Source organism: Chamaea fasciata, unplaced genomic scaffold (assembly GCF_029207755.1).
Source record: "Chamaea fasciata isolate MVZ Bird 193981 ecotype frontalis unplaced genomic scaffold, bChaFas1.0.hap1 SCAF_5, whole genome shotgun sequence".
Classification (NCBI taxonomy): Eukaryota; Metazoa; Chordata; class Aves; order Passeriformes; family Sylviidae; genus Chamaea; species Chamaea fasciata.
Genome location: NW_027094090.1, coordinates 1,568,325 through 1,587,005, shown reverse-complemented (window position 1 = coordinate 1,587,005; position 18,681 = coordinate 1,568,325). Strand labels below are relative to the sequence as shown.

The window sequence follows — 18,681 nt, the reverse complement described above, 5'->3', positions numbered from 1 at the left end:
GTTCCAAGAAGGAAAGGCCAAGTCCTCCTCTCCATGGAAGCTTCATTGAAGTTCCATGGACATTCCACAGAAGGAAAGGCCAAATCCTCTCGTCCATGGGAGTTCCATGGAAGTTCCATGAAGGAAAGGCTAAATCCTCCTCTCCATGGAAGGCCTGTGGAAACTCCACAGGAACTCCACGAAGGAAAGGCCGAGTCCTCCTCTCCACGGAAGCTCCATGGAATTTCCATGGAGGAAAGGCCAAACCCTCCTGTCCATGGCGGTTCCATGGAAGCTCCACGGAAACTCCACGAAGGAAAGGTCAAATCCTCCCCTCCACGGAAGCTCTGTGGAAACTCCATGGAAGTTCCATGGAAGCAAAGGCCAAATCCTCTTGTCCGTGGAAGCTCCATGGAAATTCCACAAAGGAAGGGTCAAATCCTCCCTTCCATGGAAGCTCCGTGGAAGTTCCATGAAGGAAAGGCCAGATCCTCTTGTCCATGGAAGTTCCACAAAGCAAAGGCCAAATTCTCTCCTCCATGGAAGTTCCACTGAGGAAAGGCCAAGTCCTCTTCTCCATGGAAGCTCCACTGAGGAAAGGCGAAGTCCTCTCCTCCATGGAAGTTCCACCAAGGAAAGGCCAAGTCCTCTCCTCCATGGAAGTTCCACTGAGGAAAGGCCAAGTCCTCTTCTCCATGGAAGTTCCACCAAGGAAAGGCCAAGTCCTCTTCTCCATGGAAGTTCCACTGAGGAAAGGCCAAGTCCTCTCCTCCATGGAAGTTCCACTGAGGAAAGGCCACGTCCTCTCCTCCACAGAAGTTCCATGGAATCCCCATGGAAGCGAAGCTCCTTGGATATCCCACCCCAAACCCCAAAACCAAGGGCTGGGGGCTGCCCTCCAAGGAAGCTCATTCCCACCTGCCCCAACCTTCAGACAGCACCTGGGAGGTGACTCCAGGAACGCGGCGAGGGGACTCTGGGATTGGGAAGGGACGAGGAGAGGCCGGATCTCCCGCGGGTGCCGCGAGAACCTCACGTCCCTCTCTGCCCTCCCCCCGGGTGTCCCCCAGGCCACCGCCATGTCCCACCCCAGGCTGCTGCTCCTGCTCGTCCTGCTGGGAGCCGCCGGCGCCGGCCGCGCCCTGAGCCTCTCCAGCGCCGCCTCCGTCTTCGGCTGCCTCAACGCCGCCCTCTCGGAGGCTCAGAACATCCATCGCCGGGAGAATTCCGTCCTGGACAAGCGCGGCTCCGAGTCGCCGTCCCTGGAGGAGGCGTCCGAGGAGGAGGAGGTGGAGGAGGAGGAGGACGGGGAGGAGGAAGAGCTGGGCAAAAGGACGTTCCCGGGGGACGGCCACTACAAACACGCGGCGCAGGCGAAGGGCAAGGCCTCGCAGAACCGGGCCAAGAGCGACCGGCGCACCAAGGTCACGCTGTCCCTCGACGTCCCCACCAACATCATGAACATCCTCTTCAACATCGCCAAGGCCAAGAACTTGCGGGCCAAGGCGGCGGCCAACGCCCACCTGATGGCCCAGATCGGGCGGAGGAAGTGACAGGGCCACCGCCGGGGGGGGACCGGCGGCCGGGGGTGACACCGGCGGCGTCTCGTTGACCCGCCGAGCGACCTCGCGTGTTCCTTCTCCTCCCCTCCTCTCGTCCCCGCTCTCTCCTCTGTCCGTTCCTTCCGGACGTTTCCGTGCGCAGGGAAGAGGTTCCTGTCCTCACCCGGGAAGGATCCTGATTAAAGCTGCCGTCTCTGGAGTTTCCGAGGCTTCGGTGTCCCGACTCCCGCCCCGGGTGCTCCGTGGGGATTCCCAAACCTCCCCCAGCTCGGCCTCGTGGTCCTGTCCCCACCATGGCCCATCCCAAATCCCACCATGAGCCGTCCCAAATCCCACCACGATTCATCCCAAATCCCACCACGAGCCGTCCCAAATCCCACCACGATTCATCCCAAATCCCACCAGGAGCCATCCCAAATCCCACCACAATTCATCCCAAATCCCACCACGAGCCGTCCCAAATCCCACCACGAGCCGTCCCAAATCCCACCACGAGCCGTCCCAAATCCCACCATGAGCTGTCCCAAATCCCACCAGGAGCTGTCCCAAATCCCACCAGGAGCCATCCCAAATCCCACCACGATTCACCCCAAATCCCACCACGAGCCGTCCCAAATGCCACCACGAGCCGTCCCTGCCACAGCCACCAACCCACGGGAAGGGAGAAGTACAGGGACAATCCCTCAGGCGGGATTCCCCAGCGGGATTCCCCAGTTCCTCCTCCTGGGATTTCCCGGAGTTTGTCACCGGCACCTTCAGCATCAACCTCCCACATGTCCCCGGTGTCCCCAGATGGGTCCTGGCCAAGGTGACCCCATGTCCCCGGTGTCCCCAGATGGGTCCTGGCCAAGGTGACCCCATGTCCCCGGTGTCCCCAGATGGGTCCTGCCCAGGGTGACCCCATGTCCCCGGTGTCCCCAGATGGGTCCTGGCCAAGGTGACCCCATGTCCCCGGTGTCCCCAGATGGGTCCTGGCCAGGGTGACCCCATGTCCCCGATGTCCCCAGATGGGTCCTGGCCAGGGTGACCCCATGTCCCCGGTGTCCCCAGATGGGTCCTGGCCAGGGTGACCCCATGTCCCCGATGTCCCCAGATGGGTCCTGGCCAAGGTGACCCCATGTCCCCACTGTCCCCAGATGTGTCCTGGCCAGGGTGACCCCATGTCCCCACTGTCCCCAGATGGGTCCTGGCCAGGGTGACCCCATGTCCCCACTGTCCCCAGATGGGTCCTGGCCAGGGTGACCCCATGTCCCCACTGTCCCCAGATGGGTCCTGGCCAAGGTGACCCCATGTCCCCGGTGCCCCCAGATGGGTCCTGGCCAAGGTGACCCCATGTCCCCGGTGGCCCCAGATGGGTCCTGGCCAGGGTGACCCCATGTCCCCGGTGTCCCCAGATGGGTCCTGGCCAAGGTGACCCCATGTCCCCAGTGTCCCCAGATGGGTCCTGGCCAGGGTGACCCCATGTCCCCACTGTCCCCAGATGGGTCCTGGCCAAGGTGACCCCATGTCCCCGGTGTCCCCAGATGTGTCCTGGCCAGGGTGACCCCATGTCCCCACTGTCCCCAGATGGGTCCTGGCCAAGGTGACCCCATGTCCCCGGTGTCCCCAGATGGGTCCTGGCCAAGGTGACCCCATGTCCCCGGTGTCCCCAGATGGGTCCTGGCCAAGGTGACCCCATGTCCCCGGTGTCCCCAGATGTGTCCTGGCCAGGGTGACCCCATGTCCCCACTGTCCCCAGATGGGTCCTGGCCAAGGTGACCCCATGTCCCCGGTGTCCCCAGATGGGTCCTGGCCAAGGTGACCCCATGTCCCCAGTGTCCCCAGATGGGTCCTGGCCAAGGTGACCCCATGTCCCCGGTGTCCCCAGATGTGTCCTGGCCAAGGTGACCCCATGTCCCCGGTGCCCCCAGATGGGTCCTGGCCAGGGTGACCCCATGTCCCCGGTGTCCCCAGATGTGTCCTGGCCAAGGTGACCCCATGTCCCCACTGTCCCCAGATGGGTCCTGGCCAGGGTGACCCCATGTCCCCGGTGTCCCCTGATGGGTCCTGGCCAGGGTGACCCCATGTCCCCACTGTCCCCAGATGGGTCCTGGCCAAGGTGACCCCATGTCCTCAGGTGGGTTGGGACTCCAGGAGCCTCAGGGAGCTGCTCCAAACCCACCCTGGGTGGTCCCACCACGAATTCCCGCCTGTCCCTTCCCGCTTTCCCGCCGCTCCACCTCAGTTCTCCCGCTGCTCCAGCTCCTCACCCACAGCCCGTCCACGCTCATCCCGCTCTTTTTCCAGGCTGGAAATGTCCTCAAGGGTCCCCAGGGGGACAATGAGCTCCTGCCTCAGCTCCCAGGGTGCACCGGGTGGGGTTTTTTCCCGTCGCAATCCGCCGGAATCGTGGATTATACGGATTTTGATCTGGCCCAGCAAATTCCCGACGTCCTCATCCCCGTTTTCCGTCCAGGCAAACTGAGGCACGGGAAGAACGAGGTCACAGCTGCTCCAGGTGGACGCTCGTCATCCCCCCGTGGCCTGTCCAGGTGTCCCGAGGATCCGTGGGAGGAGGGACAGAGGGATCCGCTGAGCCCAGCGGGAGATCCCTGCTTGGAGCAGGAGGTTGGGAGAGGTTTTTCCAGTGGGATCCGAGGTTGGGAAGAGCTTTTCTCCGCTTGGGATCCTTCCCCAGCTCCTGGCTGGGGAAGGAGAACAAATTGACCCTTCCCTAATTAACCCTTCCCTAATTAACCCTTCCCAAATGAATCCTTCCCAAATAGATCCTTAGTTAATGGATCCTTCCCGAATTAACCCTTCCCAAATGGATCCTTCCCTAATTAACCCGTCCCAAATTAATCCCTCCAAAATGGATCCTTCCCAACTGGCTCCTTCCCAAATGGATCTTTTTCAAATTAATCCTTCCCAAATTAACTTTTCACTAATTAACCCATCCCGAATTAATCCCTCCAAAACAGATCCTTCCCAAATGGATCCATCCCTAATTAATCCTTCCCTAATGGATCTTTCCCTAATTAATCCTTCCCTAATGGATCCTTTCCAAATTAACCCTTCCCAAAGTCACCCTTCCAAATGGATCCTTCCCAAATGGATCCTTCCCAAATGGATCCTTCCCTAATTAACCCATCCCTAATTAACCCTTCCCAAATGGATCCTTCCTAAATTAATCCTTCCCTAATGGATCTTTCCCTAATTAACCCTTCCCTAATGGATCCTTTCCAAATTAGCCCTTCCCAAAGTCACCCTTCCAAATGGATCCTTCCCTAATTAACCCATCCCTAACTAACCCTTCCCAAATGGATCCTTCCCTAATTAATCCTTCTCAAATTAATCCTTCCCTAATTAACCCTTCCCAAATAGATCTTTCCCAAACGGATCCTTCTCAAATTAATTCCTCCCAAATTAACCCGTCCCAAACGCATCCTTCCCGAATTAATCCTTTCCCAATGGATCCTTCCCAAATGAACCGTTCCGAAATGGATTCTTCCCAAACGGATCCTTCCCAAATCAACCTTTCCCAAATGGATCCTTCCCTAATTAACCCTTCCCAGTCTCTGCGCAGCGGGGCCGGGGAGCCCGGAGGGGCGGAGGCACCGCGGATTTCCTGAGGAAACGGGACGGGAACGGGAGCCCTGGGATCTCCACCGACCCTCCCGTGGGGCCGGGAGCACCCAGAGCTCGGGAGTGCCCGGGAAGGGCACCCACGGGCCAGGTCCCTCGTTCCCTCTGGAAATGGGATCCAGCTCCACTTGGCTCCCCATGATCCGGGGCTTGGGGTCAGGATGGAAGAGGATCCAAAATTCGGGATTATTTGGGTTCAAGGGGCTGGAGCTGCCCCTCCCCCCCCCCGGAGCTGGGAAAGGTCAGATTTTCATGGATCCGGCGCTGGAAGAACCATCCCAGCGCTATGATCCCAACCCAGGAGCCTCATCCTCAGGAATTCCAACGTTTGGGAAAGCAGAAATCCCGCAGGTGGCAAGGGGAGTTTGGGAAACGAGCTTTAGCCTTTAAACAAATTAATTTATCTTAAATAATTTAAATAAATCATTAATAAATGATAGTTTAAAGAAATTATTAATTTATTATTTAAAATAATTTAATTTAATAAATGGATTTCCCCCACCCCCAAAAAAATAATTAAAATAATTTTCCTGAATTCCCAGGAGTGGATGTTAGAGGGAATCCAGCGCTGAGGGAGGATTTAAGATCCAAGAAAACTCCACATTCCGCGGGTTTGGAAATCCTCCAAAGCAGCTCCGTTTCCCACCCCGGCATTCCCAGAACTCCCGGCAACTTTGCGTCCTGCTGTCCCCGGTGCCCACCCGAGCCACGAGACCCTCGCTGCCACCAACAAACAATTCCAGCAGATCATTCCCGCACTTCCTGCGCGATCCAGGGCTGGGGGTTTTTTAGGGAATTTCTGGATTTTTGGGGGGATTTTCCCACTTCCAGCCAGGTGAAGCCCACAAAGGGCAGATTTGGAGGAGTCCCAAGAACATTCCATGCGTGTCATCATCCCATATCCAGGACATCCACAGCTCCCAGGAGAGGATTTTTTTTTTTTCCAGGAGAGCTGGAATTCCCAAAGCTCCTGGAGCTTCTTCTCTACCGGAGCAGCACTTTAAATTCCAGAGGCTTTTCCCAGCTCCCAAAGCTGCTGGAAGGAGCGATGGAAAAGCCTCATTCCCTCATTCCCTGTCCTGGGAATGCTCCAAGGGAAAGGGCAGCGGGAGGTGAGGCAGCTCCAGGGGTTTCCCACCTCGGGGAGCTCCGGTGAGGAACGGTCCAGGGAAATTGGGATTTAAATCCCAATTTAAATCTTCTGGTCACTCAAACATTCCCGAGCCAGCCCTTCAATTCCACCCTGATCCAGCTTTTTTTTTCCCCCTCGGATTTTTTCCTTTTCTTTTTTTTCCCCCCCCACCTCGGAATTTTTCCTTTTTCCTTGTTTTTTTTGTTTTGTTTTGTTTTGTTTTTGGGTTTGGGTTTTTTTTGTTTTTTCCCCTCGGATTTTTTCCTTTTTTTTTTTTTTTTCCCCTTGGAATTTTTCCTTCCCCCCCCCCCCCCCCTTCGGAATTTTTCCTTTTTTTTCTTTTTTTTTTCTTCCCCTCGGATTTTTTCCCTTTCTTTTTTTCTTCCTTCGGATTTTTTCCTTTTTTCTTTTTCCCCCTCGGATTTTTTTCCTTTTTTTTTCCCCCCCCTTGGATTCCCTTTTTTCCATTCTTCTTTCTTTTTTCCTTGCCCAGCTGCTTTTCTTGGCTCCCTCCCTGCACGGGGGAGCCCCCAGAGGACGAGGAATAACCCTGCCGCAATCCAGGGAAGGGCAGAGGTCAGGCTCAATCCCCTTTTCCAACTCCTTTCCATCTTCCAGGGATTCTTGCATCACGTCTGGGAGCAGCAGGAGAGCGAAGGAATTTTTTTTTTTCCCAGACTTTTACAGGAGGCCGACAGAGCCAGAGTGCTGGAATTCCCATCTCAGTCCCGGTTAAATTTCCAGCCCCGGCAGCGGGACGGGGATTGCTTTGGCAGGAACGAGCAGTTACAGGGTTCCTTAGGGAACCGCTGGCAAAAGTCTGGGGAGGGGAAAAAAAAAAATTGGATTTCACGGAAAAGCGAAAGCGTGACCAAGCTCCTCGGCAAAGCTCAGGCTGCAGCTTTCACTGGGTGGGTAAAGCTCAGGGAGAAAGGGAAATAAAACCTAAATCTGAGCGATGAGAAAGTAAAAATAAACAAACAACAACAACAACAAAAAAAGAGCTCCAAAAACGTGGGGTTTGGGAGCGGACAGAAGGAATAAGGGAGATCTTCCCATGGAATTCCTGAGGAATTAATCAAACCGAGCCCCTCCATCAACAATTGAAAGGGGTTTTTTTAACCTTTCAATTAAAAAAGAAATTAAATTCCAATGAAAGCGCTTCATTAATGGCCCAGTTAAAACGATTTAACGAAAGGTTCTGGGGAGCTCCCTGCCAAAGCGATTTACTCGACGTCTTAATTGTGACTGGAAGGGAATTAAGAACGGTGGATGGGCTGGAATTCTGTAGGAGCAGGGAAAACAAAGCTGGGGTCCTTCCCTGAGGATTCAGCTTCTTGTGGAGGGAATTGGAGGTCCCAGCTCCTCAAAAACTTTGGGATTTTCCCCCAAAATCCCTCTCCCCTCCAGGGGACACAGCAGCCGTCCCCTTCCTCGTCCCCATTCCTGGCTGGAATCTGGTCCCAATTCCAGATTGCCCTGGAACCTTCTCAGGGGGCAGTCAGGGTTTTGGGGGTGACAACCTTTGGGGTGAATCCATGGGGCCACCTCCAACCCGGTCCTGATGTCACCACCCCCTCCCACCCTCCCCCCTCCGGCCTTTTAGGGCCACCAAAGAGGTTTTTTGGGATCCTTCCACCTCCCTGTCCCAAATACCAGACACAGCTCCCTCTCCCTGCCCGGATTCCCTTGTTTTGGGAATATTTTCCCAAACCCTCAGCACTCCCCCAACCACCTCAGGGAACATCTGAGCTTCACCAAAGGTGGCGGAGGAGGCCAAACCCCACCAAAAAAAAAAAAAAAAAAAAAAAAAACCCAAACCAAAACACTCCCCTCGTCATCCAGAGGTGACTCCCTGCTCCCAGACGTGGAATTCCCAGAGCAGCTCCAGACAGAAATCCCCACAGGATACAGGACGCCTCCCCCGCGGCGCTAATTAGGGCTGATGACTCTCCCGAGAAGATCGGTTTGCTCTTCTCCTGGGGGGCATCAAGCCGGCAGGAGACTCACCCACAACAAAGCACCCGGGGGTAGGGGGGAATCCAAGGAATTCCGAGCCAACCGAGGAAAACCCCTCTTTATTCACGTACAAAAAAAAAGAAAAAAAGCCGCTTCGCGCAGAAGTTTACAGGTGCGTTTCCTAATTCCAAAGTGCTTTTACAAGGAGAGAGGGGGATAAAAAATAAAATCGAAAAAAAAAGAAAGAAAGAAAAGCCAGAGCGAGAGAGAGTTTGCCATTCCAGCCAAAAGCAGGCGAGCTTGCGGCGTTTTCCCTGGATTAGGATCTTCCTGGCTAGGCGGGATGTCAGGCCTAAGTCAAGCCTCGCTCGTCAGTAAAGAGCAGTGGGGTAAAGCTGAAGGCAGCCAGGCTCAGAGGAGCCCAGACTAGGCAAGCAGGGGGCGGCTTTAACACATCAAAACACGGCGCAGAGGTCCAGGCCGCTCCTCCGGGAATTCGGGACGGGGGAAGTCCCAGGTCAAAAAGCGAGCCCAAAGCCCGTCAGTACTCATCCTCATCGCCCTCCTCCTCCTCTCCGTCCGCCGAGTCCCTCCCCACCTCCTCGTAATCCTTCTCCAGGGCGGCCAGGTCCTCCCTGGCCTCGGAGAACTCGCCCTCCTCCATTCCCTCGCCCACGTACCAGTGCACGAACGCCCTCTTGGCGTACATCAGGTCGAACTTGTGGTCCAGGCGCGCCCAGGCCTCGGCGATGGCCGTGGTGTTGCTGAGCATGCAGACGGCGCGCTGCACCTTGGCCAGGTCCCCCCCCGGCACCACGGTGGGCGGCTGGTAGTTGATGCCCACCTTGAACCCCGTGGGGCACCAGTCCACGAACTGGATGGAGCGGCGGGTCTTGATGGCGGCGATGGCGGCGTTGACGTCCTTGGGCACCACGTCGCCGCGGTAGAGCAGGCAGCACGCCATGTACTTGCCGCGCCGCGGGTCGCACTTCACCATCTGGTTGGAGAACTCGAAGCAGGCGTTGGTGATCTCGGGCACGGAGAGCTGCTCGTGGTAGGCTTTTTCCGCCGAGACGATGGGCGCGTAGGTGGTGAGGGGGAAGTGGATGCGCGGGTAGGGCACCAGGTTGGTCTGGAACTCGATGAGGTCGACGTTGAGGGCGCCGTTGAAGCGCAGCGAGGCGGTGACGGACGAGACGATCTGCCCGATCAGCCGGTTGAGGTTGGCGTAGGTGGGGCGCTCGATGTCCAGGTTGCGGTGGCAGATGTCGTAGATGGCCTCGTTGTCCACCATGAAGGAGCAGTCCGAGTGCTCCAGCGTGGTGTGCGTGGTCAGGATGGAGTTGTAGGGCTCCACCACGGCCGTGGACACCTGCGGGGCCGGGTAGACCGAGAATTCCAGCTTGGACTTCTTGCTGTACTCCACGGAGAGACGCTCCATCAGCAGAGAGGTGAAGCCGGAGCCGGTGCCGCCCCCGAAGCTGTGGAAGACCAGGAAGCCTTGGAGTCCGCTGCACTGGTCAGCCTGCGGCAGAACATCGGATATTGATCCCGAGGACCCGGAAACTGCCCCAAGAATGCTGGGAGTTGATCCACTTAAGGACTGGGGTAACTATCCCAAGAAAATGGATATTTTCCCCTGTAAGGACTGGGATAACTATCCCAGTCACGGATATTTGCCTCTTTTGCAACTGGGAAAACTATCCCAAGGAAATGGATAGTTATCCCTGTAAAGACTGGGATAATTATCCCAGGAAAATTGATTTTTTTTTTTCCCTATAAGGACTGGAATAACCATCTCAAGAACACTGGATATTTATCTCTTTAAGAACTGGGATAACTATCCCAAGAATACTGGGATAACTATCCCAAGAAAATGGATGTTTATCCCTGTAAAGACTGGGATAATTATCCCAAGGACTAGAAAACTATCCCAAGAATATTGGATATTTATCTCTTTAAGAACTGGGATAATTATCTCAAGAAAACGGATTTTTTTCCCTGTAAGAACTGGGATAACTATCCCAAGAAAATGGGTATTTATCCATTTAAGGACTGGGATAATTATCTCAAGCAAATTAATATTTATCCCTGTAAAGACTGGGATAACTATCCCAAGAATACTGGATATTTATCCCAAGGACTAGAAAACCATCCCAAGAAAAGGAATATTTACCCCTTTAAGGACTGGGATAACAATCCCAAGAAAACGGATATTTTTCCCTGTAAGGACCGGGATAACAATCCCAATACTGGATATTTATCCATTTGAGAACTGGGATAATTATCTCAAGAAAAGTCTTAATTATCCCTTACAGGGAATAACTATCCCAAGAATACTGGACATTTGTCCCTGAAAGGACTGAGATAATTATCCCAAAAAGATGGGGTTTTATCCCTTTAAGGAGTGGAATGACAATCCCAAGAATACTGGATGTTTCTCCCTGTAAGGACTGGGATAACTATCCCAATCACGGATATTTATCTTTTTAAGGACTGGGACAACTCTCCCAAGTAACAGGGCACAAAATCCCGCTTCGAGCACTCGCCGAGCACCTTAAGCCCAGTTTTAACAGCTCTCCTTTCCCAAGCCCCAAAACCAAACCCCAACAGCAACAACAGCCCTTGCACCTCACCTAAAGACCTTTCAACTTGAGACTTTTTTTATTTTAAGACTTCGAGCTCCAAAACTGCGTGATTTTAACCCGAAACGGGGCGTTTTTTTCCCTCCCCCCCCCCCGCCCTCACCATTTTGCGGATCCTGCTGAGCACGGTGTCGATGATCTCCTTGCCGATGGTGTAGTGGCCGCGGGCGTAGTTGTTGGCGGCGTCCTCCTTGCCGCTGATGAGCTGCTCCGGGTGGAAGAGCCCGTGGTAGGTCCCGGTCCTGATCTCATCTGCGCCGGGAGGAGAGGTCAGGACACAGAGGAAGAAAAATCCGCGGAACGTCCAGCAGGAGGTCACGGCATGGTTTGGGAAAAGGGAGGAGTGAACTCACAGAGATCCTACCAAAACCCCATCGTCGCCCTACACCTATCCCAGAATCCTAAATTAATCCGGTTTAATCGGTTGGCAAAATCCGCGGAACGTCCAGCAGGAGGTCACGGCGTGGTTTGGGAAAAGGGAGGAATGAACTCACAGAGATCCTACCAAAACCCCATCGTCGCCCTACACCTATCCCAGAATCCTAAATTAATCCGGTTTAATCGGTTGGCAAAATCCGCGGAACGTCCAGCAGGAGGTCACGGCATGGTTTGGGAAAAGGGAGGAGTGAACTCACAGAGATCCTACCAAAACCCCATCGTCACCCTACACCTATCCCAGAATCCTAAATTAATCCGGTTTAATCGGTTGGCAAAATCCGCGGAACGTCCAGCAGGAGGTCACGGAGCGAGAGGTCAGGGAAGGGTTGTGGGAATGAACTCACAGAGGTGAGGTCCTACCAAATCTCCACCTTCGCCCTACACGTTCCCCGAAATCCTGAATTAATCTGGTTCAATCGGTTAGCAAAATCCGTGGAATCTGCGGAGCGGTCAGGGAAAGGGGAGGAACGAACTCACAGTGAAGGTCCCACCAAATCTCCATCTTCACCCTACACCTGCCCCAAAATCCCGGATTAATCTGGTTTAATGGCACCACAATTCCAATTTCTGTGGGATTGGCTACCGCGGGCAGCTCGGAGGAGAAGTCTGGGAGCTCCAGCTCCGTCCTCTGCTCTCCGGCAGGGAAGGGACGCAGACAAAGCTCCTCCAGCGTTGACATTTCCACCTGACTCGGCTCCAGAGGGGTTGTTAAATCCATCCCAACACCGGGCACATTCCATAATTTCCTGGCTCACTCATCAAGCTCTCCGTACCTTAATGAGGTGTCTGGAAATTAAGCGGCACCCAAACAAAAAGCCTGCCTGCAATCCTTTTAATTAAGACCTAAGGAGTCGCATCCCAGATGTGACTTTTCCATCTTTCCTTTTCCCAGATGGAAAGACAGGAGGGGAAGCCTGGAAGGCAGGAGTGGGGTGCTTGGATTTGGAGTCATTTCCATTAAAAAAACAAAAACAGAGATAATTATTATTATCTCTCATAATTACAATTATTATTTTCCACCTCAGATTGGGGTGCCGCACAAAACGAACACCCAGAGATCCCCCCGAGGGAGCTGGGAGGGGAAGTGGGGAATCTTTTGGAACCCACCAGGTTGGAAAAAAATCCCCAAAACGTTGGCCAAACAGGACAGAAACCCCCGGAACGTGTGGCACCCGAACCAGATGTGCCACATCTGGCCACGGGACGGTGGAATTCAGGCCAGGACCGCCGGGGCCGCCAAATCCAGGGGTCACTTCCCAGCCGCTGGAGGCACCAAAAGGAGGGAACAAAGACAACCCACGGGTTTGTCACTCCTGGTCCCTTCGGGAAGGGAAAATTCCGCCCGCTCCCAACGGCTGGGGACATTTCACCAGAGCAGAGGCGCCCGTGGAATAAAGGCTTGGGAATTACGGACAAAAGACGGATCAGGGGCCAAAAAAAACCCCCAAAATTCCCATTTTTACCGATGACAGTGGGCTCCAGGTCGACGAACACCGCCCGGGGCACGTGCTTGCCGGACGCCGTCTCGCAGAAGAAAGTCTCGAAGGAGGAATCCGCCTGCTCCGAGGCGGGATCCGTGGATTTCACCTGCCGGGGGCCGGGGATGGTGCCGTCGGCCCGGATGCCGTGCTCCAGGCAGTACAGCTCCCAGCAGGCGTTGCCCATCTGCACGCCGGCCTGCCCGATGTGGATGGAGATGCACTCCCTCTGGAAAAGGGAAGAGGGGAATTTTAGGGGGTTTGACGCACTCTCCGCGTTGGGATCGGGGAGTTCCAGCCCTCACAGCCATCCTCGGAGCCGTGCTGAAAAAAGGGAATTTTACAAACCCTGGGCATTGGGATCAGGGAATTCCAGCTCCCACAGCTCTCCTCGGAGCCGTGCTGAAAAACGGAATTTTACAAACCCTGGGCATTGGGATCAGGGAATTCCAGCTCCCACAGCTCTCCTCGGAGCCGTGCTGAAAAACGGAATTTTACAAACCCTGGGCATTGGGATCAGGGAATTCCAGCTCCCACAGCTCTCCTCGGAGCCGTGCTGAAAAAACGGAATTTTACAAACCCTGGGCATTGGGATCAGGGAATTCCAGCTCCCACAGCTCTCCTCGGAGCCGTGCTGAAAAACGGAATTTTACAAACCCTGGGCATTGGGATCGGGGAATTCCAGCTCCCACAGCTCTCCTCGGAGCCGTGCTGAAAAAACGGAATTTTACAAACCCTGGGCATTGGGATCGGGGAATTCCAGCTCCCACAGCTCTCCTCAGAGCTGTGATGAGGGAAACTGGGAATTTTACACACGCTGTGGATCGGGATCAGGGAATTCCAGCCCTCACAGCTCTCCTCGGAGCCATGCTGAGGAAAACAGGGAATTTTACACACCCTGTGGATCGGGATCAGGGAATTCCAGCCCTCACAGCTCTCCTCGGAGCTGTGATGAGGGAAACTGGGAATTTTACACACCCTGTGGATCGGGATCAGGGAATTCCAGCCCTCACAGCTCTCCTCAGAGCTGTGATGAGGGAAACTGGGAATTTTACACACGCTGTGGATCGGGATCAGGGAATTCCAGCCCTCGGAGCCGTGCTGGGGATGCTGAGGGAAGCAGGAACCGGGATCTGCCGGGCAGCTGGACACCGCATTCCCGGGAAAGGCTCTGCCAGCCCAGGGCACGAGGAAGGAAGGAGCTGCTGGGGCAGGAAGCAGCTGAGCAGCTCCAATCCCCCACATCCCGATGGGACATCAGCAACCCCGGGCTCTCGACCCCCAATAAAAATCTCAGGGAGAAGCCAAGCTTGGAAAAGCTGAGCCAAGGCGGAGCCCCGGCCGGGAAGAGGCTGGAGAAAACAGGGATCGCCCCGGGGCAGAGCCGAGGCTGGGCTGAGTCTGGATTTATCCAGGTCGTCTCCAGCCGCCTGTGACTCCAGGGGCACTTCCCTGGGTTAATTGTCACCTGCTGCTGCCACCACGCCGGGATCAAAGCCTCCCGCCCCACATCCCAGCCCTGAATCCCAGTGATCGCCCTGCCCGGGATGGGGCCGGGATCAAAGCCTCCCGCCCCACATCCCGGTGATCGCCCTGCCCGGCATGGGGCCGGGATCAAAGCCTCCCGCCCCACATCCCGATGATCGCCCTGCCCGGCATGGGGCCGGGATCAAAGCCTCCCGCCCCACATCCCAGCCCTGAATCCCAGTGATCGCCCTGCCCGGCATGGGGCCGGGATCAAAGCCTCCCGCCCCACATCCCGGTGATCGCCCTGCCCGGCATGGGGCCGGGATCAAAGCCTCCCGCCCCACATCCCAGCCCTGAATCCCAGTGATCGCCCTGCCCGGCATGGGGCCGGGATCAAAGCCTCCCGCCCCACATCCCGGTGATCGCCCTGCCCGGCATGGGGCCGGGATCAAAGCCTCCCGCCCCACATCCCAGCCCTGAATCCCAATGATCGCCCTGCCCGGCATGGGGCCGGGATCAAAGCCTCCCGCCCCACATCCCAACGATCGCCCTGCCCGGGATGGGGCCGGGATCAAAGCCTCCCGCCCCACATCCCGGTGATCGCCCTGCCCGGCATGGGGCCGGGATCAAAGCCTCCCGCCCCACATCCCAGCCCTGAATCCCAATGATCGCCCTGCCCGGGATGGGGCCGGGATCAAAGCCTCCCGCCCCACATCCCGGTGATCGCCCTGCCCGGCATGGGGCCGGGATCAAAGCCTCCCGCCCCACATCCCAGCCCTGAATCCCGATGATCGCCCTGCCCGGGATGGGGCCGGGATCAAAGCCTCCCGCCCCACATCCCAGCCCTGAATCCCGATGATCGCCCTGCCCGGGATGGGGCCGGGATCAAAGCCTCCCGCCCCACATCCCAACGATCGCCCTGCCCGGGATGGGGCCGGGATCAAAGCCTCCCGCCCCACATCCCGGTGATCGCCCTGCCCGGGATGGGGCAGCGCTGCTTCCCCAGGGATCACCGGGACGCGGAGCTGATCCCACCCGGAAAGGACGGGCAGATCCCACTGTTTGTGGGATCATCCACGGTGAGGGTCAGGTGTGACCTCATCTCCACAGGTAAACCCGGCTTAGGGAGGGGCGGTGGGAGCCGCAGATCCCAAATCTCCAACCACCCAAAGTGCTCCAGGAGATTCCAGCCGGACGTTCCACCCGTGGCAGGGAAATGACCCCGCGGAATTTCCCCGGCGCCGTCCGCGGCCGTGGACGCGCCGGGATTTTTCCCGCGGGCGGGCAGGAGAGGGCGGGAATCGTTCCCGGGACGCGGGGACAGCGACCCGGCGGTGCCCGAACGGCCCCGGCTCCCGCGGGGGACACAAGGGCCGCCCTTCCGCGGGGCGCGGGGGCGGCTGCGGTCAGGGATCGGCGGGATCGGACTGGCCGCACCCGGGATCGTTGGGATCGGGGGTGGATGGGATCAGAGATTGTGGGGATCAAGGAACTGCTGGGATCCCATTCCTGCGGACCAGGGATTGGTGGGATCCCATCCCTTCTGGGATCAGGGATTACCAGGATCCTATTCCTGCTGGGATCCCGTTCCTGTCGGGATCAGGAGCTGCTGGGATCCCATTTCTGCCAGGATCAGGGATTGTCAGGATCAGGGATCGTCAGATCCTTTCTAAGATCAAAGATTGTCAGGATCAGAAGGTGCTGGGAACAGGGATTGCTGGGATCCCATTCCTGCCGGGATCTGGGACTACTGGGATCCCATTCCTGCCGGGATCAGGGATCGCCGAGATCCCATTCCTGCCAGGATCAGGGATCGCCGGGATCAGGGATCGCCGGGATCAGGGATCGCCGGGATCCCATTCCTGCCGGGATCCCATTCCTGCCGGGATCAGGGATCGCCAGGATCAGGGATCTCCGGGATCCCATTCCTGCCGGGATCAGGGATCTCCAGGATCAGAAATCGCCGGGATCCCATTCCTGCCGGGATCAGGGATCGCCGGGATCCCATTCCTGCCGGGATCAGGGATCGCCGGGATCAGGGATCACCGGGATCCCATTCCTGCCGGGATCAGGGATCACCGGGATCAGGGATCGCCGGGATCCCATTCCTGCTGGGATCAGGGATCACCAGGATCAGGGATCGCCGGGATCCCATTCCTGCCGGGATCAGGGATCGCCGGGATCCCATTCCTGCCGGGATCCCCCTCGCGCCGGGATCCCAGCTGCCGCGGGCACCGTGCGGGAATGCAGCAGCCGTGCCGGCGGCGCGGTTGCGATGGTTCCCGTGGCGGATTTCCTGGGACAGCTGCTCCTCTCCCATTCCCCGCTCCCAGCACCTGCCGCGCTGCCGGCGCTGGAATGCGCGCGGCGCGGCCGGGGGAACAAAGAGAAGGGGAAAAGATAAATGGAAATGTGTAATTAAAAAAAAAAAGAAATTAAAAATTGGAATATGTGTTTTAAAAACGAAATCAAAAATTGAAGTGCGTATTAAAAAGAAATCTAAAAATGAAATACGAAAAATGAAATAGAAAAAGGAAAAAGAATAAAATAAAAATAAATATAAAGATGAAATATTAAGAAATGAAATTAAAAATGAAAGAAATATATATATAAAAGAAGCATAAAAAAACATAAAAAATAAACCAAAAAATGAAACATAAAAAACATTAAAAAATGAAACAAAAAAAATGAAAAAAATGAAACGTAAAAAAAAGAAACGTAAAAAAAAAGAAACGTAAAAAAAAAGAAACGTAAAAAAAAAGAAACGTAAAAAAAAAGAAACGTAAAAAAAAAGAAACGTAAAAAAAAAGAAACGTAAAAAAAAAGAAACGTAAAAAAAATGAAACGTAAAAAAAATGAAACGTAAAAAAAATGAAACGTAAAAAAAATGAAACGTAAAAAAAATGAAACGTAAAAAAAATGAAACGTAAAAAAAATGAAACGTAAAAAAAATGAAACGTAAAAAAAAGAAACGTAAAAAAAATGAAACATTAAAAAAATGAAACCTAAAAAGTGGGAGCTGCTGTAAGGAGGAAAAAAAACGTGCAGAGGTTTATTGGAGCTTTTCCCCTCCTCCTCTAAAATATTCCAGAGGGATTTTTTTTTTTCTTTTTTTTTGGGATCTTCCCAACTTTTGCATCCAGCTGAACTCTGCCTTTTCCCCACTCAGCCGATTGTTTTTCCAGCTGATTTTCCCGTCGGGAAGCTCCGCGTAAATATTTAACACTTTGACAGCCGGCCCAGACCACAGAGCCACAGATTAAAGGGAAAAAAAAAAGTTCAAAGCCAAAATCCCTGGGAGCCGCTTTGAAGTTTTCTCCCTTTTGCAACCTGATTTGTTTTTTTTTTTTTTCCCAACGAGTCGCTCCTTTGCATCCACAAAAAATAAAAATATTAAAAGTTCCAGTTGGGATCCTCTTCCCTAAAAAGTTTCAGCTGGATCAGCCAGAATTAATCTGATTTTTTTTTTAATTATTATTATTCTTTTTAAAGCTCAATCCACTTCGGTTTCCCCAGCTGGAAACGTTTTGGAGCAGGGGATTCCATGGGGGAAAAAAAAAAACAAAACTCCTTGGAAAAAAAGGGATTTTTTTTTTAAAAAAAATTCATTTAATATCTAATGCCAAGAGTTTGGAGCAGACAAAGGCAACATGGCAGCTCATTCCTAAAGAGAGAAAAAAAAAATCCCCCCAAAATCTAAAAGTTGCGCTTGTTGCGGCACATCGGGAGCGTTAAAATTTGGGGTGGAAAAAAGTTGAGGAGAAAAGGGGGGGGGGGGGGGAAACAGGATGAAAAATTTAAATTTTGATCCGTAATGGAATTGAGAGGAAAAAAAAAAAAAAAAAAAAAACCACGCACCAAAAATAAAAATAAAATGAAATAATTAAAAAAAAGCTTTTTTGAGTGTTCCAGACCCCCAAACTCGGCAGGGAAAAAATAAAAACCAAAACCCGCCCCGAGGCCGCTCCGACAATCCCCCGGCACATCCCTCGTTTTTCCCTTATAAGGAGCAAAGCCCCGAACCGACTAAAACCCAGAAGGTTCAAAACCCACCCACCCCCCTCCAACAAAGCTGGAAATCCAGATCGAAGGATTGAAAAAAAAAGAAGGAAAATTCAAAAAAAAAAAAAAATTTAAATTTAAAAAAAAAGGGAATTTTTGAGCTCGGAAGCTTTAAGATGAAGAGGGAAAAAAATTAATTAAAAAAGAAGAATCGAAAGGGAACTCTGGGGATTTTTCAAGCTCTTACCATGGCGAGGCTGGGCGAGGTCGGAGCGGAGCAGCTGCTGCCGCCTCTGCCCCGCAACTTTATAGCCCGGGAAATCCCGACTCCACCTGGGCTCCAAAAAGTTCCTCCGAGCTTAAAGGAGCAGGGCTCCTTTTCCTCCCATCCCGAG

General features: G+C 54.3%; 2 protein-coding genes across 3 annotated transcripts; one reads left to right on the top strand and one right to left on the bottom strand.

Annotated features, from left to right (window-relative positions):
• Window positions 1-1,058: 1,058 nt before the first annotated feature.
• Window positions 1,059-1,541, top strand: UCN3 (urocortin 3). The gene has a single exon (XM_066184530.1). The coding sequence runs from the start codon at window positions 1,059-1,061 to the stop codon at window positions 1,530-1,532; it is 474 nt and encodes a 157-aa protein (XP_066040627.1). The 3' UTR covers window positions 1,533-1,541.
• Window positions 1,542-8,356: 6,815 nt separating this feature from the next.
• Window positions 8,357-18,551, bottom strand: TUBAL3 (tubulin alpha like 3). 2 transcript variants are annotated; one of them, XM_066184528.1, is made up of 4 exons: window positions 18,534-18,551; window positions 12,803-13,046; window positions 11,005-11,153; window positions 8,357-9,781 (listed from the first exon to the last, which is right to left on the bottom strand). In XM_066184528.1, exons 1-4 carry the CDS (start codon window positions 18,534-18,536, stop codon window positions 8,798-8,800), a joined length of 1,380 nt encoding a protein of 459 aa, XP_066040625.1. In that variant the 5' UTR covers window positions 18,537-18,551; the 3' UTR covers window positions 8,357-8,797. The 2 variants fall into 2 exon arrangements, with proteins under 2 accessions (XP_066040625.1, XP_066040626.1); XM_066184529.1 differs by having other exon boundaries at window positions 8,357-9,737.
• Window positions 18,552-18,681: the final 130 nt, after the last annotated feature.